General features: G+C 35.0%; 1 protein-coding gene across 1 annotated transcript; it reads right to left on the reverse strand.

Annotated features, from left to right (window-relative positions):
• Positions 1–456: 456 nt before the first annotated feature.
• LOC145634640 (protein PLANT CADMIUM RESISTANCE 10-like) lies at positions 457–7,677 on the reverse strand. Its single transcript, XM_081686045.1, has 4 exons — positions 7,521–7,677; positions 6,826–7,079; positions 5,935–6,155; positions 457–1,019 (listed from the first exon to the last, which is right to left on the reverse strand). Exons 2-4 carry the CDS (start codon positions 7,004–7,006, stop codon positions 849–851), a joined length of 573 nt encoding a protein of 190 aa, XP_081542171.1. The 5' UTR covers positions 7,007–7,079; positions 7,521–7,677; the 3' UTR covers positions 457–848.
• Positions 7,678–24,724: the final 17,047 nt, after the last annotated feature.

The raw sequence follows: 24,724 nt of genomic DNA on the forward strand, positions 1-24,724 counted from the left end.
TTATTTTAGTTGTACTTTGTACTTGGGTAGCCATTATCAAAACCTATTTTTCTTGCACTTAATTTATATGAAATTATCTTAACTAGTTAGATCTAAAATAAGTATAAATAAAGTAAACATAATAGGCCCTAGCTCATGTAAAGTTTGACCCCCACAAATTGACATTTAATAACAAAAAACTTATCCACTAATCTAAGTTGAATGACATAAGTCACTTAACTTCAAAATATAAGCTAATAAATGACAATTGTGAACCGAAAATGAAGTGTATCAGTGTCTGTAATACTACTTCAAGGTGTTGTTCAATCAAATTACAAGCCAAAATAGAGGAGAGGGGTGGTGATACTTATTGGTTTGCATTTTGGGGTGTATTTTTTAAGTTCGTAAAAAACAAGTGGTGTATTTGAAAAGCGATTTTTTACAAAATTTCCTAATGTTTAGTACGAAAGAAATTCATAATCAAAGATAAAAATGTATCAAAGTTGTACATTAGTGATCATGAAAATACAACTATTACACTTATCCTATACGAGAGAGTAAATGATAGACTTGGTCTACTATCGTTTCAAACAAAACTCGGTTTCTGCATCAATACATGTCCAACAGATTCAAGCCCCCTTTCTACACTTAAGTTACATTTTCCACTATGATTACCAGTATATAAAAAGATCCAAATGTCTCTGAGAAAGATGATTAAATCCCTCCAAGTCTCTCAGAAAGATATTTATATCCATGACATGAGACTAGACAATTTACAAAACAGAACATTGACAACCTAGGACTCTTTGATGATAACTTGAAATCAGAGTCGCAGCATGGCCGACAAGCCAGGATAATACAACGAAGCATCACTCTCCTGGACGCGGTTCCATTTTCTGAACAGGTGGAGCAGTAATTACAGGTCGTTTAGGGTCACCATAATTGGGATCACCAGATCTTTCACAGATTTCCCTGTATTCTTGGCACAAGGCACATATATGACAAAAAAAATGAGTTGCAAAATCTCCACAGGGTGCCTCCTGCGTCACAATAATACCAAAGATTAAAACTATGAAGCTAAAGGTTTGAGGGAAAAACTAAAACCATCCTATATATCAAAAAGATATTGAAACAGCAGAATCCTTTGGGGACTCTGCTATTGAAAGAAATCTTAGCAAAAGACAAGACAAAACAAATGCTAAAATAGAAGATAACTGGAACGAGAGTAAATTTGTAGTAAACACTGACAGAATTTAATCAATTAATATTCATTGTCGAGCACAATATCACTAATAGACAACATAAAGTCCATTATTCCTCCTCTGCAAGTGCAAGTGCAAGTCCAATTGCCTTAATTATAGCAGTAAATTCAATAAATTATTCTAATCCCTATCCGAGTGCAAGTCCACATCATGAGAAGATGAAGAGCAACACATTGGCACTGGTGAACTGCAGGTGGATGGCACCCCATTCATGCCTTTTGACTTGGGGTGGGGGAGAGGAAGTAGTGGATGGAAACTTGGAAAGAAGAGAGATTTTAAACCTTTTAAAATTTGTTGCTGCGATATGTCCCCATAACAATCACTTCTCTCTTTACAGCAAAAAAAAAACATTCACTCATACTAATTTCAAACCTCGAAGTATGATGAAAACTTTAGCAACACCTACTTCATTTTTTTCTTTTAAAGCTTCATTTTGTAAAACATAGCTACATGACAACATCCCCCCCCCCCCCCCCCCCCCCCTCACTTCCGTTTTTGTTGTTTTTTAGGTCATTTTAATTATTAATTTTACCACTTGAAGAATCATATTAATAGGATTTAGAGGCACGTTTATGCTGCTTTTATAGTAATTTTAGGTCTTTTAGTCATTGTCATATTTGCATAAGTTTTTCATTTTGTGCTTTTTTTTTTTTTGTATTTTCTTAATGTTTTAGGTGATTTTGAGTTGATTTGATTGATATTTAGACGGAAAGTTGATTGATAAAGTTCATTGATTGAAGAGTTAATGTTCGTGGATGTTTATTTTGAGAAAATTATGAATGATTAATGAAAATAGCATCCACAGCGATCGCTAAGCGCCTTTCAGGAATGAATTTGAGTTAATAACGAAGTTATACAATGGTTACAAAAAGTGGCAAAAATTGATCCTTGTTCATTCTTTTTATCATAACTTGAGTTATACAACATCAGAAGTGATTCAAGTTGCATTGGAAACTATACTTGAAGGCTATGTTTGGATAACAAAAAATGGAAGGAAAGGAAGGGAAAGGGAAAGGGAGGGAGACAAACTTCCTTGTTTGGATAATATGTTGGGGGAGGGAAGGGGAGGGGGAGGGATCCATTTTCCCTCCTCCTTTAATAAAGATCATCCCTTCAAAATTGGAGAGATTTGGAGGGAAAATGGAGCTCATCATTTCCTCCACTTTCCCTTCCTTCCCCTTCATCCTATTTCCCTCCCTTTCATTTCCCTTCTAATTTGTTACCCAAACATAGCAGAAGAGTTTTTTTAATGATAGGTCACACCCCCATATACGCTTCTTATAAGAAGAGATAAAGAGACTGCAAAATTTCCCTATGCCCGCACGACAAGCTATGGCCGCAAAGTCCAAGCTTCGAATCTGCCCCCAACATTTGCTGCATTCATAGCTCGTTAGATGTGTGTTTTCTGATTATCATTGCATCATCATCACCTTTAACCAATTGCTATGCTTATGTACTTTATTTTCTTATTTCTTTTGCTTAATTAGTTTTAGATTAGAATTTAGGAAGAGGAACTATTTTCCCTCATGCCTTTTATTATTTTACATTCGTTGAAGTTTCTGAGATCTCCACGGATTCTTCCATGGATGATTCTTAGGTTTATTATTTCAATTTATTGATATTTTTTAATTTCTCTTTATTTTATTTATCAATTTAGTGCTTTCAATTATAGGTTCTTTCTTACATCTAATTTAATTATTTATTTCATGCTTGAGTAGTTTTATTTCTATGTTTGGGAATCCATGTTTATATGACGAATATTGATTGAAATTACTGATTTTATTGATTGTTGATATCTCAAATTGATAGTTTGACAAATCTTACAACCACATTAATTGTTTGATTAATTCATGTTAGGATTTTTTGACTTTTACTACAAACAAAAAAAAAAAAAAAAAAAAAGGTTTTTAACCACCAAAACTTCTAAAACGTATACTTTACCACCAAATAAAAAATTAAAAGTTGTTTTTTACCACTTGTCGTTAAAAAACCTAACGAAATTTTTTTAATTCTTCGATTTTCGTGTCAAAAATATGATATTTAGGGGTTTTGGGAGGCATTTTGACCCTATGACTCCAATTTGAGGTCAAAATTGATAAAAAATGATCGGAAATGTCTTATTTTGCGTGTTTCACGCAAAATGAAGCATTTTCGACCATTTTTTGTCAATTTTGACCTCAAATTAGATTTATAGGTTCAAAATGCCCCCCTAAACCTAAGAATAACATGTTTTGCACACGAAATTCAAAGAATTTTTTTTTTAAATCGTTAGATTTAACAGTTTTTTGACGTTAGGTGGTAAAAAACAATTTTTATAAACTTTTTTTTTTGTGTGGTAAAATAAAAGTTTTAGAATTTTTGGTGGTTAAAAACTATTTTTTTTTTTTTTAAATTTTTTTTTATTTTTTTGGTAAAAGTCAAAATTTCCTTCATGTTAATAAGAGTTTGAATAAAAAATTCTTATTTTTTGAGGTTTATTTTCAATTACAATTAGCAATTCTGATGTGTTAGCGACCTTACTGCATTTGTTGAATTGAGAGCGTTATGAACCCACCGTAGGCTTAGCAATTGATCATTCTTTAAAGAAAGTTTACTCTTTACATATTTGGGTACTCCTTTATCAAGTTGAACGCTCTCTATAAAAGTGCAAACCCCCAGCTGATAGATATATTAGTAGAATAGTAGGGTGATATCGGGTAGTTAAGAAGCTTTCTAATGTTGGAAGACTCCAATCGACATCTGCACCTTATTTAAGCCAGACTAAGTCATTAGAGCTATTGAACTTATCTGTAGAACTTTTCATTGGGCTGGTGATATTTCTAGCACTGAATAGGCTCCTATTGCTTGGGATTTGATTTGCATCCTAAAGTTGCTTTATCCATGTTGCTATGGCCTTTGGGTTAAAAGAGACAAACTCTGGTTGAAGTGGATTCATTCCTATTAAATTAAATCCAGGAACATCTTAACCATGGAGATTCCTAAAGCTGCATCTTGATTGGTGAGGAAGATCTTTGAGTGTAGGAAATATACTGGTACTACTGGTGATTGGAGTAATATTTAGTTAATTACTTATTTCAAGGAAAAAAGTGATTTTGAAACAAGTGGATTGGAGAACAGTAATTTATTGCAATAAAGCGAGTCTGAGAAGTTTGTCTGTTCTATGTTAGCTATTAAAAATAGGCCAAGTACAAATGACAGGTTTCCGTCTTGGGGGATTCAAGTTAATTATGAGTGTGTTTTATGTCGAAAGCATGGAGAAACAGTTCAACACTTGTTGTTTACTTGCAGCTACTCTTATTCAATTTGGGAAAGTGTTCTACGCATGCTACACTGTAACAGGAATGCTGAATATAATGGCAAAGAAGCAATTTTTGGCAAGAACACGAAGTCTGCTGATCAGGTTGTCAAGGAGATAACTTTTAATGTTGCTTGTAGGCTTAATGAAACTGATAGAGATTGATGTTGTTGGTTTGTGTTTTGGTGGTTGTAGGCTTTTGATTTCTCTGTCACTTTCCCTTTTTGGCAATAAGATCTTTACTTGTCAATAAAAAGTCAACCACAACCACCAAGAAAGAGAAAAGGCAAATAAGAGAAAGAGAGATTTAGAAAGACTGACCACGATTAAAATAAATAAATAAATAAATTAAAAATTAAAATAAACTAATGGTCGATTGACCATTAATGCTCAGATTTTGGAGTTTTGAGGTCAGATTTGGACCTAAAACTCTCAATTGTGCAATGCGGTAATGGAGATGGCAGCATCTAGCATATTGGCATAGTAGATGCTGCCATAGTACAAAAATACAGCTGTATCATTTCTGTTAGGCCACATTGTAAAGGATTTTTCATGTTGAATAAGGGGCATTTCAAAAACCAGTGATCTCATATCCTCATCTGAATCACTTGTACCATTCCTAAATTGAACATTACATCCTGTGTTACACTCAAAAGTTACTTACTATTCAAAGACAGCGTGAAAAATCTCCCATGTCTCCCATATATTGGCTCTTAGCCTCTAATAATCTACTCTAACTACTCTAATCGCATACAATTACATATGTATCATATTTGTATCACGTGACAACCACAAAACAGTCTGGGATCAATGCATCAACTCTGTTCACATAACACAGTGAAAATTATTACAATTGTGACCAAAACCGTATTTTCGTACCATATGTGGCGGAGTAAGGTTTTGGTGAAGATCTAGAAGATTGTAGAAAAATTAAGAAGATAGAGTGAGGAGAGAGAGTGGTTCGGTGGTGGAAGACGATCTAGTGAGGATTGAGAGTAGGCTTGGTGGTGGAAAAAATATAGCGAAACATAGAAAGGGTGGTTGCAGTAGGCTTTGATTCCCTTTTACTTGTCAACCCAAACACACAAGGAAATTTGCAGTTTTTAATGTTTTTTCCTTATCTACCCCTTTCCTCATATCTTTTCCTAAATCCTCTCTAAACAAACGATCCCTGAAATTATGTCTTCTACAAAAGGAACTAATCGTAAAAAGAATAATTTAGTGACTGAAAACAGACAGCAAAAAACAGCAATTTATAAACCTCCAATAATCATACACACTACACAACTACAAGAAGCGAGGATGAAATTCAGAAGCATTCTCCAGGTTTATGGAATTACATCTCCTATATATGGGAAATATAAAGACAAGAAAGCAAATATAGCAAAGATGACTTACCGGCAGATTATACTTGGTTCGAAGTATCTTTCGATAGTTGTATGCATAAGATGAAAGAAGACATCCAGGCAACCCCAAAAGTATACAATACATGAAACAACCACTGCTGGCTAGGGTCCAAAGCATACAATGAACCACACAAGGTCCTGCCAGAGTTCCAGAACCCAGAAACTCAGCATTCTTAGCAAAGAGATAGCAGGGGCAAAAGGTACCTATACAACCTGCATTGAGTAAATAAGAAAAAGTAAGGTATCTCTGATTTGCAGTATTCCCAATTCAATGATCCAAATAAGTAGCATGTACAACCCTCAAATAAAATACTTCAATTATTTAGAGTTTTTTTTAAAAAAAAAAAGAAAAAGAGAGTAAAACAATGATGTACACAGGGACTGGGCACCAAAATGAAAACTTATTGATAGGATTATTAATTCAAGATAGGCAAGAGCAAGACACATCAGAAGGGACTCGATGGTGTAATGCAATTCTCAGAACATCAAATATAGTCAAAAAACATGTGTTAGGACCAAATATATGGAAACCTCATAATCTAATCTGGTGGTAAATTTATATTGCAAAGTGGAAACCTATATGCATAAAACCATTAGTTGAGCTTAAATGAGGCAATATGAAGTAAGAGTTTTGTAAAGGATTTTGAGCAATGATATCAATTAAAATATATGAAGTAAGAGTTTATATTCACTTCAAAGGCACCATACAAGAAATCTAACTGAGTCATTAATTATCTACAATGCATAAAATCAAGATAAATATCACCTAAACTACATCTTTCAGTAATAATTTTTTTTTTTTTTTTTAATATGCTCAAATTGCACCTTTGACAAACTCATCCTTGTGTTTTAATCAAGTGTCACAAGTCAGATAGTAGCATACAGCTCGGGGTATCGTCGCAACAAGCACAGATTCCAGAAGACCACTGCACAGTGCCATCACTAATCGAAGCCGAAGCAGAAGCTTTAACATCATTGATCCCTGCAGTTAAAGCTTCATAATCTTCCTCAGACTGCCCCAGGGGTATATAAGGAGGTGGCACATAGCTCCCATTTCCTTTCATATTCGTTCTTCAGAATTGAAAGAAAATAGCCGCACTGCCCAAATCCTCTCTTCAATCAGCTGCAAAAAAATTTCTGATAAAGAGTTTCCAAGAAATAAATCAATTGCAATACCCAGAAATTATTCAAAAAGAAAACTACAAAATTCAATTAAGTAATTAACCCAACAAAATTAAACAACAGTAAAGTTAAATAATAGTACGAAGTATGAAATATAAAATAAAAACCCAGAATTTTGCCATGAATTACAAAAATCAAAGACAGCAAAAACCAAGAATTTGATTGAAACAACACCCATAAATTATTCAAAGAGGAAAATATCAGATTCAAGAAATCACAAATAATTCACATAAGAAAATTAAATAAACCCAGAATTTTGCTGCTGTATACAAACATAAAATTCAGCAAAACCCAAGAATTGGTTTGAAGGGTTTTATGAAGAATTGAACCTTCAACTGATTTATTTTATAGGTTATTAATTAAGTAACAATTAAAAAATAAATAAAACTTTTTTACCTAAGAGAGTTTGCAAATCTTCTTCGATTCAAATTCAGAAAAATAACGAGATTCCAATCTGGTCGGAAAAGTTTTGTATGTCCGGAATGCTTTCTAGTGGATCTAAGAAAGTTTTGTTGTTCCTCTACTTTGGGAATTCTTACTTTTTACCGCTATTTCATCGAATGTTAATGAGCATTTTAGAAATCATAAACTTAAAAAAAAAATCGGGTGTACAATAATTATTGTATATCTATTATAAAGATAACCTAAAGTGATTAAAAGTTATCCCTTAAATGAATAAAAGTTATCCCAGTATGCGTTAAAGTAACCCAATTCAAATAAAATTTATCTACGCTTTATTAGTAAAGAATCACATTTTAAATGACTATAAATCAATTATTAGTGATTGAATGTAATTAAATTACCTTTATAAAACTTTTCTTGTTGTTGATTTATATAAAAATTTTAGGGTTTTTCTACATAGTACCCCTGAGGTATTCACTTTTCTAAGTTGTGCCTACCCATTTTCAAAATTCCACACTGTAACCCCAAACTACCTTTAGTGTCTATGATGTAACCCTGCCGTTAAGTTGCCGTTAGCTATTACCGTTAGTTTTATGTTGCCTCCCTCACACCCTCACGACCCAGCCTTAACCACCCTAACTAACGCACCCAGCCACCGCCACACCCAACAACCACCACACCTAGCACAACCGCCACACACCAACAACCATGAAGAAAATTGAACCTAACCCTAACCAACCCCACCACAGCCACTGCCGGCAACAGCTATCGGCACTCCCATCCCCACCTACTCCAGCCAATGCACCACCTTAGCCCAACCCCAAACTCCGCGACTGACGCACCACCCTAGCCCAACCCAAACACCTCAGCCCCAACCACTGCCGCGCAAAACCACGCACTCCCCTTTTTACTCACCCTATAAACGGCCAAATCGACCATTCGGGGTTTCAATGGTCGATTCCAACCATTTTGAGGGTGAAAGGGTAAAGGATTGGAGTTTTTCGTCCTTCATCAGATTTTTGGTGGTCGAATCGACGGCGAATTGCTGCTGTTCTTTCGATGGTGCGTTGTGATGGGTGCGGTTCGCAGGGTGGGTGCGGTGGCTTGGGTGAAGTTCGGTGGCTTGGGTGAAGTCCGGTGGGTGGTTCGCTGGGTGGGTGGGTTTGGAGGAGGGAATGGTTGGTGGTGCGTGGGTGGTTTTGCAGGAGGGAAGGTTTTTTTTTTTTTTTTTTTTTAAAAAAAAAAAACAGATTTTTTAACAAAAGTTAACGGTGTTAACTTTAGGATTAGTGGGGGGTTACATCGCAGACACTAAAGGTAGTTTGGGGTTACAGTGTAGAATTTTGAAAATGGGTGGGCACAGCTTAGAAAAGTGAATATCTCAGGGGTACTATGTAGAAAAACCCAAAATTTTATTATGTTTAAAGTTACCCAAAAAAAGACAAAAAGTTACCCTAAAATTAGCTAAAAGTTACTCTTATACTGTTCGATGTACACTAATGTTAGTGTAAACCGGATGTATAAAAAAGTTTTTGTTTAAAAATTTACCAAATGACATATGACTTTTCTTGATTTATCAAATGTCACCCAATTTTTTAAAAATTCACCAAGTGCTATTAATGACTAATGACCATTAACTCCGTTAGTTATTAAGGTTTAATTATGATATGATTGGACCATTTATCTTAATTCATAAAAAAAAAAAAATTTTAAAAAAACCCAAAAATTTTCTCGGCCACCTACCCACCACCGCCAAACCCTAGCCCCTCCCCTTATCTCGCCACGATCGGCCACCCCTTAACCACTAACAATCGTCCGACCGGTCCTTTAGCCATCCCACCTGACCCACCGCCGACCCCCAAAACCTCCCACACAAACTGCCCCGACCCCATAAACCACCAACACGAGCTTCCCCCACCCCAAAAACCACCCACATAGCCTGCCCCGACCCCAAACACCACCAGTAAAAACGCCCCTCCTCCCTTCTCCCACCTTCAAAACGACCATTTCGAGGGGGGGGGGGGGAGGGAGGAGAGGCGATTTTGACGACGGAGGAAAGAAGAGGGTGCTTGATTAAAGCTCGTGTTGGTAGTTTTTAATTTGGGGTCAAGGCGGGCAGCGTGGGTGGTTTTGGGGGTCGACGGTGGGTCAGTAGGGGTGCTAAAGGGCGGCCGATTTTTTGTGATTAAGGGGGTGGTCGGCCGTTTTCCAGCGAGCTAAGGGGAGGGGCTAGGGTTTGGCGGTGGTGGGTAGGTGGCGGGGAAAATTTTTGGTTTTTTTATTTTTATTTTTATAAAATTAAGATAAATGGACTTATTATATCATGACATGTGTCATAATTAAACCCTAATGAATAACGGAGTTAACGGTTGATAGTCAGTAATGACAATCAGTGAATTTAATAAAAACTGGGTGGCATTTGGTGAATTTTGAAAACCGTGATAGCTTTTGGTGAATTATTAAAGTGCTCAGTGGCATTTGATGAAATAGCCGTATTTTTTATTTAGGTTATTAGTTTTGTGTCTCGTGCTGCGATATGCGAATTGTTTTTTGAATTTTAAGATAAATTTATAATATATATGCAAAATTTAAAATATTTCATTGATACAAAATTAATTAGGAATTAATGTGTTTTTCTGATGATATGCTATCCAGTAGGCATATAATGACTAATAATAATATTGGTGAAAATGTTCGCTTTAATACATTAAAAGAAAAAATTAGCAAAAAATAAACTAAATAAAATAATTGTTCAAAGCACGTTGGATTGACTCGAACATTTCTTGACTCGAACCTGAAGTGACCCAATCCGAGATGTTTCATGACCCATCCCTAATTGACAGGTATCTATTCTATTAGATTGTGAAGTATATAATTTAGTAGTATATATTATAAATGAATGTTTTACGCTTTAAACTACTCCCTTCGCTCTAAAAAATATTATGATATAAATAAATAAATTTATATGATAATTTTTTAGAATTATAATCTAGTAATTTTTTTGAATAAAATTATAATTCAATTTGTACATCTGAAATATTGGCATTTTATCGTTAATAAAACTCTAAATTATAAATTTTATCCTAAAATTCTATCCAAATAGAATTCTAAATTAACTTTTTTTTATCTTATGAATTATATTTAAATCTATCCAACGTGACACGACACTTGGCGAAAAGTTGGAATGCCAACTGTCACAATGTTGTGACCTGGCTAAAAGTTTAGCACTATATATTAGTTATTAGTTTTTTTCCCTGTGCGATGCCCGAGTTGTTTATTGAATTTTAAGATAAATTTTTAATTTATATGTCAAATTTTAAAAATATATCATTGATACAAAATTAGTTAGGAATTGATGTGCTTTTGTGATGGTTTGCTATCTTGTAGACATCTAATGACTAATAATAATGTTGGTGGAAATGTTCAATTTAATTTAATACATTGAAAATATAAAAAATAGCAAAAAAATAATTAAATAAAATAAATGTTCCAAACCAATTGGGTTGACCCGAACCCAAAATTTTGGGCAAAGGTTGAACATTTCTTGACTCGTAACCTGAAATGATCCCACCCGAGATGACCCATGACTCGACCCTAATTGACTGGTCTACATTGTAATAAAATGCTATTGGATTGTGAAATATATTTTATGCTTTAAACTACTTCTTTCGCTCAAAAAAATATTATGATATAAAAAATATTTTTTTTTATATAGAATTATAATCTACTAATTTTTTTGAATAAAATTATAATTTAATTTGTAATGAAATATTGATATTTTATCAAAAATAAAAATCTAACTCTACAATTTTATCCAAAATTCTTTTTAAATAGAATTCTAAACTAATTTTTTTTAATTTTATGAAGTCTATTTAAATATATCCAACGTGGTGCGACACTTGGCGACCACTTGGCGAAAAGTTGGAACGCCAAATGTCGTCAATGCCTCGTGACCTGGCTAAAAGTTTAGCTTTAATTTATATATTAGTTATATGATATAAAATGATTAGATTAGACCTATGCCGTGCAGGCGTGCACGGATTGCAAAAAGTATTGAAATGAAATAGCTTATTTTTATTAGTAAAAATTGCCACAATTAATCCCAATTTTGTCTCATATGCCGATAGTAATCCCTATTTTCGTTTATTTACTATCACTCCCAACTTTGTATGCCTTTAATTTTTATCACACCCATATGGCTTGAAACCGGATTAGAAGGTTAACTTAAAGGAGCTCTCCCTCATTAATGTCACGTCAACTCTCCCTCCCAACTACTCTCGTTACTCTCTCTGCTACTCCGCGATCCCTCCCCTTCAATTACTACTTTAAATACTGCAACAGAGTACCTTCAACGAGAAAAAAAAGAAAAAGGGAAATTGACGCCATTATTGAAGATTCAACCAAAATTGTACTTTTCCCTAACGTCACGATCATCCATTTCAGTCAAGGAGAAGCAACAAGCGTAGTTTGAAAAGCAAATAACTTCCATTTTAGGTAAGTTTCTTAACCCTAAATTACGCTAAAATTGCGCATAAGTTTGCAACTTAATCTCGAACCCTAATGAATTAAACTCGATATTGATGAATTTGTGTATGGAATTTCAATTCATTTGTTAATTATGGGTGTGAATTGTTGTGTGTTTGTTTTTTTGGTGTTTTGTTTTTGTTGGTTTGTGTTGTTTTAGTTCAAACCCTAAATGCTTGGTTTAAATGCATTCATGATTGTAATGTAGTTGCTGTTAAATTAGGTATGGCTACTACTAAAATAAGCTTGAAAATGTGGCATGGAGGGGTGTTTAAACAGCTTGACAATGGTGAGTGGTGTTATAGCAATGGAAAAGGTAAAACATCTTGACAATGGTGAGTTGCGTTATAGCAATGGGAAAGGTAAAACAACTTGACAATGGTGAGTTGTGTTATAGCAATGGGAAAGATAAAACCTTTAGTGTAGACCCTGGTGAACTTTATGCTTTCTATATATCTTGTGGAGTTGGTTATGAAATGTGAAAAATATGAGGATAAAATTCAGGGTTTTATGTACTTAATTCCTTGACTAAGCACTAGTAGAAAAATGGAGATGCCCACCGGTTCAAAACCCCCATTTGCCACCGGTTTTGAACCGGTGGGCATTCGAGGGATGCCAAAAATAAAAAATAAAAAAAAAAAAAACGCCACCGGTTCAAAACCGGTGGCTATTCTTTAATTTTGGCACCGGTTAACCGGTGGCAATTATGCAATAAAATTTTTTTAAAAAATTCTTTCTTTTTTTTTCACTTAAATATTAAGAGATACTTAAATATAATCATAATAATCATAAATTACATATATATTCATCAACAAATTGTAAATTTACAATTAAAAAAAAATAGTTCTTTGAATTGCTTGAATCAGTAGATCTGCAAAAAATGAAAACAAAATTATAAATTAACAAACAAAATTAAATCTGCAAAAAAAAAAAAAAAACCCACCGACAACCCACGACCCACCACCCACAAGTCCACAACCCACGACCCACCACCCGTAACCCAGTTCCCACGACCGAAACACCGAACCATCCACCTAAAACCACCCCACCAGCCACAAAAAATCACCCCACCAGCCACCAAAAACCACCGAACCAGCCCCACCAAAACCCGTAATCCACCACCCCCATCCACCAAAACCCCAACCCCAACCCAAACCAGATTCCCACCCACCACGACCCCCATCCCCACCTAAACTACCCACCACCACCGCAATTCAACCACATCACCATAAAATAAAAATAAAAAAAATCTTAAAAAACAAAATAAGAGAAATAAAAAATAGAACTTACCTTGAATTCCACCAAAACCTCGATATTTGCTTGAATTTGGGTTTTAAAGGTCAAATTCTACCATAAAAACTCTAGATCTAGAGTTTTAAGGATCGAATTTGATATGAAAAACCTGTAGTTTGTTCTTAAACTCAAAACCCTTCATTACATGGTGGTGGCGGTGGTGGTGGTGGGGGGGGGGGGGCTTTGAGGAGGGCAACGAGAGAGAAGAGAGAGGGGTGAGACGAGAGAGGGGTGAGATGAGAGAGAGGAGAGAGGTCAGGGAGGTGAGACGTGAGAGGGGAGAGAGGAGAGAGAAGGAGGAGAAAGGCCGTAGAAGAGGAGAATGATTTAGGTTTAGGGTTTATAAGGGGGAGCCTTTTTTTTATATAAATATGGCACCAGTTCAAACCGGTGGGATTATTATTTTTCCCACCGGTTCGGTTTGAACCGGTGCCAATAACCTCCCCTCAAAATCCCGCTCATTTTTCCCCATAATTTCCTCTTCGGTTTTTAAAAACCGCTGGCCTTAGCTCGGTGCCAATCTTCTTTTTTTCACCTAGTGAAGTATGGTAGATGGGTTGAGGAAGGTTAATAATAATGACAGTATGAGGGAGATGATAGATGTTTCACTTAAGTATAGGGGTGTGGAGGTGTATGTTGTACAATATGGTGAAAATGACCCTATGCCCTTCCCTTCTGAATTTCAGCCAACATCATCAAAACAACCAAAAATTATGAGACTTAAAAAACTGCCTATAAAGAGGGGACCACTAGTGAGATCTAGTCCAAGGAAGAAAGGTTATTCATCCTTGACTATTTGTGAACCTTCCAAAAAAGCCCTTGATATCTCATTAAAGGCCAAAGAAGATGCTCCCATACTACATTTGTTCCCATTAAGCCAACTAGTTCTTTATCCAACCAAAGTACTTTTAGAGTTAAATATGTTATAAGTCCTAACTCCACATCTGATAAAACACATCCCACAACCTCTACCCTTGTTGCAGCTTCACAAACTAACAGTGACCTTGTGAATAATTATGAATGGCAAGAATCAAGACCTGATAGCCCTATTCCTATAAATGATTTAATCCCAACAGATAGTTATGAGAGTGACAAAGAGGACCCACCATACAAACCACAAGAATTAGACAAAGGGAAAGGGGTGAGTGTTTTTTTTTGGGATGTTTACACAGATGATGATAGTGAGGGTGGAGAATATAGAGATGGGGAAGAAGTAGAAGTTGGTGAGGGTTTGGGTGGACTATCTTTAGGAGGGGAAGAGCTAGAAGGGTTGGAGGATTTAGAGGTAGAGGAAAGGGAGGAGATCTTGGATGATGAGCTGGAGTATCAATCAGAAAGTGAGGATGAGGAATTCACTTTAGCTTGGCAAAGGGTTAGAGATACAACAGCTAAGATAATTGACATTGTAAGAAAAATCCAAAAAGAAGCAGCAAAGTGTTTGAACAAAGAAGAGGAGGAAGAGGAAAGGGCAGCTGGTGCTAGGGATAAAGTTGATGAGGGTACAAGCACTCATGTTTGTGAGGGTTTTTGTCCATAAGGTGATTATGAATAAATCGATGAGGAGGTGCATACTCCACCTGACAGTGGTGAAGAGGATTTATATCCAAGAAAGAAAAGTAAGTCACACCTCTTAGTGTGTACTACACACACTGACTTTGGTTGTTTCAATTGAAATGTAGGCCAGAGATCTGCAAATAGGGATGAAGTTAGGAATGTAGTAGCTAGATATTGGATTCTACAGGGCAGGGATGTGTATTTCAAAGTGAGTGACAACCAAAGGCAACAAAGGTTAGGTGTCAAATGCCTTGACAGTTGCCCTGTTTATGTGTATGCTTCATGGGACAGCAGGGGAGCATGTATAGTTGTCAAGACTATGAAGGGTGTGCATACTTGACAGAGGAACATGAAGAGGAATAGACAACTTAAGACAAGATGGGTAGCTTTCCCAGTTGCTTGAGGTATTCAAGACAAGGCCTTTTTTTCTTGTAAAGGAAATTCAAGAGTGTGTTATAAAAGCATTTAAGATGTTAATGACTAGGGACTTTGCTTATAAAGTCAAGTACAAGGCTCATAGGATGTTGCATGATTCTATGCGTGACCATTACAAAAAGCTTGGAGGTTACATGGCTGAATTGTAGAGTAGCAGCCTTGGTACTAAGTTATTAGTACTGACACTGAGAAGCAGCCTCCAATTTTTAAGAGGTTGTTCGTTTACTTTGAAGGGTTGAAAACTGGGTGGTTGGAGGGATGTAGGAAGGTACTAGAAGTAGATGCTTGTTTCCTCAAGACGTTTTTGGAGGTTAGGGAAAAGATAACAATGATAAGATGTTCCTAGTTTGTTGGACAATTGTTGAAGGTGAAAACAATGATAACAAATTATAAAGGGTATTTTGAATGAACATTTAATTTACATGAGTAACAAAATTAAAGAAAGGCAATGTAGTTACAAACTTAGAATTGAGAAACACAGTACAAGGTAACATTATTACACAAAATATACAAATTAGAATTTAGGGGTTTTGCCAAAATGCAAGACATTCGAGTTGAAATTAGAATTAAAAATAAGCATAGGCCAAGTAATGGTTAAGCATAGAGCCAAGCATGGTGAAATGTATCCATGTGGGGCTGTGACATATGACCTTGGCCCTAGGAGACTACAAACCCTTAATTGATTTTGGCACACCCTTATATGAGAAGAGTATAGAAAATTGTGCTCTCACATAGAGGTGTGCCAAAATCAATTTTGGTGTGCTAAAATCATTTCCCTTGTAAAAGTCAAGACTTCTAAGTTTCTAGAAGTTATGACATACTCAATTTGGTTTACAAACCAAGAAAATACCACAATTTCAATTCATTATGTCGTGGAGCTCCCCAAGCGTATTTTTCTTAAAGTTATACAAGGGACATTATGCCAAAAGTACCGTCAGAAATTTACTTGAAGTGTTGTTGTCTCTTCTTTAGATAGCTTTTTACCGACTGCTCCACTAAACGTTATGCTGCAAATATAAGAGAAAGTTGTAGACACCAAATTGTGTCTCCCTAAAAATCAAACCCAATTATGAATACTTTTTACGTCATTTGATTATCGAACGAAGTGAAATGTGAACGAATCTTGTGATTACTCTGTTTCTAATAAAAATATTCCTTTCGATCTGTTTTCGTAAATCTTTCTTTTCGTACCTTATGTCCAATCCATTGGTCCATAATATGGTTCCAATAATTGTGTAGTTGGATGGGGCTCAAAAAGAGCTTTCCAACGATATATTCTAAGTCCAATTCTGATGAAATAATGAGGAAGTTATGACCCAAATATTAAATTGGATACTAAATGACTTTTATGGGCGACCCAATTATCAAGTGGAGGTTCCATTAATTATCATTCCTAAAGTAGTTAGGAATTACTTTAATTTTCTAGAATAGTCTAAAATGTTATTTTAACTTCTAAAGAGATTAGGATTAATAATTATATTTTAGGAAAGATAAAGAATTTCAGTCGAAATAAAACAAGTGTTTTAAAGAGGTCTTAATTTGATTTTAACGATAAAGTACAGAATCTAATTACCCAATTATATTGGAAAAGGACTCTGTACGACAAATATTATCCTGTAGCACCATTGCACTGCGACAAGTCCATCGCGCCACGATAGGCATGTTGCGCCGCGATGAGAGTAATTTTACTTCAATTAGAATTTGGTCTTCTCTTATCGTTTCCGAATGTTTTTCTCTATAAATAGGGTCATATTTCCCCGTTTTTAATCATCAACGATCATCTATTCTATTCTCTCTCTCTCTAAGTGAGAAGCTTATTCTTTCTCTCTCTTTCTAAGCCTTGCCTTTTCAAAAAATCATACGTTCATCATGAGACTTAGACGCACCTAGCCAAGCTCAAAGTTTCCTTCACCCTAGACGTGAAAGACTGATAATTTCTGAGGGTTTGGTCTCAAATACCTATTTCAATTATTTAAATTAATTGTTTGATTTAATATTTTCATCGAAGTTACTAACGTGTGTATTGTTTTGATAAAAAGAGATACGAGACAACAAAGTAAGTTTTTTTTTTATTGTTATATATCTTTAGAAAGCATGCTTAGATTAATTTAACTCCTAGTATCATGTTAGGATATCTTTATAATTCCTAGTATCATGTTTAGGGTAACAACTAATATTTCTTAGATCATATATGTTTCTAGTATCATGCTTAGGTTGCTTCCTATTTCCTAATATCATGTATGTCACTAGTATCATCTTAGGAGTAAAGCTTTAATCTTTATTGTTTAGTGACATGCTAGGATTTGTTATTAATCATGTTAGTATCACGCCTAGGATCTTGCTAATATTATTATGCTTTATTGAGAATATTGATATTATGATGATGATTTGTTGTATCAATATTATTATGTTGCTTTATATTATTGTTATTGCTTGATCACGCCGTCTCTTGCAGGTTTAAAGGGAATTTGTACTTGAAATCACTCTTAATAAGATAATTAATAATTTGATTTAGGCTAATATGATTTTAATTCAAGTGATCGCCAATAATAGTTTTATTTATGCATTAACATTCAGCCAACATCAATTAAACAGGTTTAGGATTAATATATTGACTTTATGTTCGTCGGAAAGCGCACATGAATATGAGAAGAATAGATTAGTGTCCTATTTTTAGGGCAGGTTTAATCTCTTTTAGATTGGATTTGTACCATCCCCAAATATTCAGTCATGGTTCAAGACCACTACGAAGTTAGTGATATCATGTCTCGTGAAGGGGTGTAACCTTCACCCTGTGAACGGTTTACAAGTTCCTAAAACTTGTTGGTGACTTTTTTTATCTAGCTTCCTTCCTTTTGGACGCTACCATGCTTATGTGTATGATCACAGTGGGGCTCAAGTGTGGGATGCTTGAAATATTCCCAACAGTTTTTGAGGACTCCACTCGGGAGGATTTCTATTTTGATTCCTAAAATTTATTTTGGCAATAGCTTAGAATGAATGGATGAGACTCGAAACGTTCTAAGTATTCATGTGTATAATTTTGATTAACATTATTGGCATAAGCATAAAAACGTCAACATTGGAAAGACCATCCGTAATGCGTCAAAAACATAGGCTTTTTACACGTAGGAAATTTGGGAAATATCTTTCACAGCTAGAATCGAAAAAACGCTGCGAAAATAAAAAAATTCTAAGAACACTGAAATTTGTTGAGGCATGTAGGAACCATCACTGAGAGAACAGTGACCATCGCAGTGCGATGGCTTTGTTGCGACGCGATGACAACTTCGCGCCGCGGCAAGGCCATCTCCTCGCGATGGTCTCAGTTTTCTCGCGCCATGTTCTTCCAATACCAAGCCAGACGTCTACCTTCTTGCTTTGACTGGTTCTAAAACTGTTTGGCTGATTTTACTTCTTGATTGAGTTTTTCCCTTTTTTATAAACCCCATATATGTTCTACCTTTGGCTATAATCCTATGGGAATTTATGCTCCATCTAGCTACCCAATCGAACGCTCATTGCAACGAAGGGTACATCCGAGATTGTGAATTCACCAAACCATGGAAACACGTTTAACTTTTGGGGTCCTATCCATGCGCTAACCTTTCCAAAGGTAAGGCTTCCGCACGATGCTTTCAGACCCATAACCAAGGACCCTCTTTTGACTACCCTTATCCTTGAACTTTAGAGAACTAGAGCCATGGTTAGGTTGCAAACTCATTGCATCATACTGTGCTTATTTGACTACTTGTGCATCTCTATCTTGGCATAGCTTGTATGTGTTTATGGTAACCATTTGTTTGAATTGTGTTTAAGTCTAAATAAACTAATTAATGGCTATATAGGACTTTGCTTAATTTATTAATTAATTAATTAATTAGTAATTAAAGTTTAATAAAATTGAATAAACATGACTTAGCATGACCATAGGCTTGTCCCTTTTAGAGCAGAGCACTGGAAACAAGTTCGGACTAATGTTTCAGTAATGACGCGGAGGTCTGGCCTTTGGAAGGACACACGAGTACCAATTGTGACGCGATAGCAATAGCGCGCCGCGATGGCTCTGTCACGACGAAATAGTGCTATTGTGTTACGCGATGGTCCAGTTTTTTGTTTGTGTCTTCGCGCTTAGTCTAGTTAATCACTTTATTAATAATCTAAGTCTTATTCAGTCCTTAATCGAGTCTAGACACATAGTCCCATGGTCTTACACAAGTGTCAAGCATGCCACTTTCACTCACTATTTAAAAGCACACACTTTATGTATGTTTCACTATGACCATGTATAGAGAATCTTGTGTGCTCGTATTTTCCGTCATTTTTTAAGGGGGGTAAGTCGTATATTAATCCTCCCAACATAACCATGTTGTTTAAACCATTAAACTTGATTCCCAAAAATGCACCCCATTTTTTGCTTTTTGCCTTTTAAAACCGATAAAAGTCAAAGTCAATTAGAGTCGAGTCATTAAAATCAATGGTTTAATATTACAACACTTGGTCAACAAGAGAAGGACGGTTAATCAAGGACAACACTTTCGTTCAAGTTCTACTCTTTGAAAAACCCATCCAATAAGAAGTTGATGATCTAAGGAAAAACATGAACAACTTGACTGAGATGTTGAAGACTATTGCTCTTCAAGTCAACGATCCTGTCAAGCAAAAACAACTTGAGCGTATGGAGGAAATTCTCAGCAAAATCTCCAACCACTACTACAAAATTGGCCAAAGAGACCCGTCCAAATTAGCCAAAGAGACTGCCTTAGAGGCGGTCTCTAGCTAAACGGTCTCTTTGGCTAAGAGACTGCTTCTTTAGAGCCGGTCTAAAGTTTCAAAACTTGAGACCTGCTATCTTAGAAAAGAAGTCTCTTTGGGTGGTTGAAATATTAAAATTGTAGAAGCATAAAAGACCCTTTTTGTCAGAAAAGCGGTCTCTCATTTTAAAAATTGAGACCCGTGAACTTACAAAAGTAGTCTCTTTTATGAGTTCAGGAGAGACCATTTATGTTAGATAGGCGGGCTCTTGCTACATTCTATTTAAAAAAAAGGGAAATTCTCTTTGGTAACACTATAGTTTTAAGTTTTCTCAGTGGTGAATTGCAAAAAAACTTATTATCTTTGGTAAACTCGAATTTCTTATATTAAGCTAACGGTAACATTAATGACTAATTTTAACTAAATATTTAACTATAGTTAGTTTTTTTTTTTGATATTTAAATGATTTAAAAAATAATTTTATAATTAATTTATTTTAAAAAAAAAAACAAAAAAAAATCACCTCCTTCCCCGACCAGCATCCACCACGCCGGCGCCCACTCCCCTGCCCCAACCCACGTCGACGCCTAGCCACCTCTCTCGCCGGCGCAGCATCGGCATCTCCAGCCCTGAAAATCACCTCCCTTCCCCACGAAAATCCAGCCCTCCTTCCCCGACCAGCATCCACCACGCCGCACCTTTCCCCCTTCCCCGAAACCCACCTCCCTTCCCCACGAAAATCCCAAAAACCACCCTCGAAAATCTGAAATTCCTTAGCCGCCCAATACCCCACCATCAAAATCCCTAATTGGCTTCAAAATCCCCCACCTTCGAAACCAATCGGTTTTTAGAACCATGGCCTTCAACCTAAAGCGCCGCCGTTGATTTTCGCCATTGAAGTTGATTGATTTCATCCTTATTTGCGCCGCTAATTTTCGTCGGTGGTTTGGGTTCGATCTGGCGCAGGAAAGGGAGGTTTCGTGAAAGGAGGAGATAGATTTAGAGGATGGTTGTAATGTAGTTGCGGTGGGAGGAGGATCGTGGGCGGTAGTGTGAGGTTTTGGGTGGGTGGTGGTTGAGGAAAGGGAGGGGGATAGGGTCGCCGGCTAGGAGGGGATGTGCGCCGGCCAGGGGAGAGGGGGGTTGGGATGCCGACGGTGGTTGCTGGTTGTGGCAGTAGTTGGTTGGTGGTGGAAGGGGAGATTGTTTTTTTTTTTTAATATATTTCTATATTTAATTAATTGTTAGAAAATTAATTAAACTAACCATGGTTGAGGAAAATTGGTTAAAATAGTTATTCTCTTTGGTATAAAAAATTCAAGTTTACCAATGATAATAAGTTTTTTTGCAATTTACCACTGAGAAAACTTAAAAATACAGTGTTACCAAAGAGAATTTCCCAAAAAAAAAAATAAATTACAAAAAACAAATATACAATTTCATATTTCGCTCGAAAAAAATATACAATCTAAGGTACTATAATCTATTAATGTGTAGTACATAATACATACGAAGTATTTACATATTAGATACTTCGTAATTTATAGTATATATTAGATAATTTATCTAGGTACTATAATCTATTAATCTGTAATCATATAAAAAGAAAATTAACACTAAAAATGAACTATCATCCACTTGTTTCATTGGAGTGTTTATCTTCATCATCATCCGTTACCATCGTCATCATCTTCATATCATATCTCCGTTAAACATTAGCTCATAGATAACCTATAATAAGAGCAAACAATAATAAGGTTAGATTTTCACTAAACACAAGCAACAAAAATTAAAGATTTATAGTAAATAAAAGCTATACGAAGTTACATAAAATTGAATTCATAATACTAACAATGTACAGATAAATAATGAAATTAAAAAGCAAAAACAGAAAAAAAAAAAAAAACCTAACCAAAACAAAAATTCAAAAATTACCCATTTTGTATAATCACAAATTATATCAAAAATTTAAAATCCGATTTAAACCGGTAAGATCTAAAACAAAAATCAGAATAGAAAATGAAAATGAAAACTATTTTTTCAAAATCGGAATAAAAACACAAAAATAAAAATTGAAGAATAAAAATCGAAAACGGAGGTTATAAAATCTAAAACGAACATAAAAAATAGATCTAAATAATTTTAAAACTATCAAAATCAAAACCCAAAAGCAAACAAGAAATTAGATGAATAGATCTTAATCAAAATTTTATGAAAATGATATTAGAAGAACATAAAATGAAAACAAAAACAAAAACAATATGCTGAACAAGGCCAACCTTGAGACCAAAAAATCGAGCAACTTGACCAACCAACTCACAATCACAGCACTAAATAATCATTAACAACAATTACATGAACCCTTTACCCATCAAAGCATTGAGATAGTCTGATAATATTGCAAAATGAGAATCAACCTTCCCTTGACCCATAAATCTACAACTTTTACTTCATTTTAGCGAGATCTAAAATAAAAAAAAATTAAAATTAAGGGTATGAAAAAACAATTGAGGTAATAAAATGAAGTGATTTTTTTTTTGAAAAAAAAAACCTGTTCTTAGTGGTAAACAATGATATATCATCGAAATTGGAAGCGAGTTGTTCCTGAAGCCACCAAATGGCATATCATCTTCCTTGACGGTCCATTCTTTCTATAAGACAACTCAGAAAATCAAGAAGAGAAGCTTGAACACCATTAAAGGTACTTTTGAAGCTCCATTGGTTTGTTTATGGATCGGAGACGAATTGAAAGCGAAAGGAATTTATATAGTACCGAGGTTGAAGAAAATGATAAACATCAGTGGCGTCTCGGACATTTTAGGGGCCCGGAGCGAAATCTTAAAAAGGCCCCTAAATTATGAGAATGTATTTCATAAATTTTTATATTATAAAGTTCACCAAAATGATTGATTATAGTTGGTCCTATGAGCATTTTTTTTAAAGCAAATTCATCAATCAAACCCTCACAAGCTATATTTCCAATTTTTTTTATTTAAAAAAAGTCAAGAATTTAAACCCAATAAAAAAAATTAATAAAGAAGAGAAATTCAGTAACTAAAGCTAACATAATGCGAAGTAGAATTTAGGTAATTAAAGAAAAGAAATAAACTAAAAGAGAAAGTAGAAAAAGAAAAAAGGAAAATGAAAGCTCACATAAAAGAGAAAATGCAAATCTAAAAATACCAAACAAAAAGATAATTAAGCAAATAAACCAAACCCCCGCTTTAGTGCTTCTTCATTTCCTCCATTTGAACCAAAAAAAAAAATCACTTAAGCTAAGTAAGTTAATTTTTTGATTCATCTTTAGATTAAAAAGAAGTAGTTATACTTGTCATTAGTACTACATTTCATAAATTTATCAAAGAATATTTTTTATTTTATTTTATTTTATTATTTTTTTTATAAGATATCAAAAAAAATATATATATGTGGGCCCCACAAAAGGGGGGCCCTGAGCGATCGCTCAACGAGCTCCCCTAGTAGCCGGCCTTGATAAACATAAAAAATTTAGGTTTAAAGTATGTAGAAAAGATTAATTGAAACAAGAAATGGAGGAATTGAAATTGAAATTTGAATGAAATGGTTCATGAAAAGACGGAATAAGGAGTTTGAGGTAAGAGCAGGAGAGACAGGAAGAGGAGGTGGATTGAAGAAGAAAAATTTGGGGGAGTGATTTTAGGGTTAGTTATATTTTATTCATGGAAATAAGGGAGACTGATTAAGCATCACCACGGGTCTTTCCAAAACATATACTAGTATTTTTTTATTTTAATAAAAAGAGAGACCGGTAATGTAAAAACACGAGTCTCTCCTTTTTAATTTAAAAAAAAAATTGAGAGAGATCCTTTATCTCTAAGAAAGGGTCTTTTTTTTTTTTTTTTTTTTTTTTTTTTTTTTTTTTCCTGAATACTACCAATGAGACTAGTTATTTGTAATGTTGGGTCTCTTGAAACACAGGGACCGGCTATTTGATTGACGAGTCTCTCATTTCGGGTCTCTTTGGGCATTTTTTTTAGTAGTGAACGATTACAAGGTTCAGGATTTTAGCTCCCAAGGAGTCTTAGTGGACAAGGAACTTCTTCCGCATAAGTTCAATGCCAATGACATCCCTAAGTTCAAGCCTACCGACAATCCTTACTTTCATTTAAGAGCTTTCGATACTATAATTAGCATTAAGGCTATTGACAGGAAGGTCTTCCCTTTAGTATTTCTCACTATCTCTTGAAATCATTTGTCAACAATGGTTTTTCTCCCTAGAAAAGGAGAAGACCTCCTCCTGACATCTATCACAAACGCTTTCATTGATATATATACAAGTGCAACATCCAAGTTGAGACTGACCATAAGGAGCTTGAGATGTTAAAGCAAAAGGAAAAAGAAGGATTTACTTCCTTCTTCAACAAGTGGAGAGAAACTTCTGGTAAGATGGTAGAAGTTCCTACTGAAAAGGAATCTGTGAGATGTTCGTCAAGAACCTTCAAGAAAAGTATTCAAAATATTTAAAGTACCAAAGAAATTTGAATACTTTCAAGGCCATTTATGATATAGGTATTGACATTGAAGACGACCTTGCAAAACAAAAAGCTGCTAACAACAACAACAGTGGCCGGAAAGGCAAGAAGAACGACAATCCTTAT

The sequence above is a fragment of the Chenopodium album genome, chromosome 6 (genome assembly GCF_948465745.1).
Source record: "Chenopodium album chromosome 6, dcCheAlbu1.1, whole genome shotgun sequence".
NCBI classification, from domain to species: domain Eukaryota; kingdom Viridiplantae; phylum Streptophyta; class Magnoliopsida; order Caryophyllales; family Amaranthaceae; genus Chenopodium; species Chenopodium album.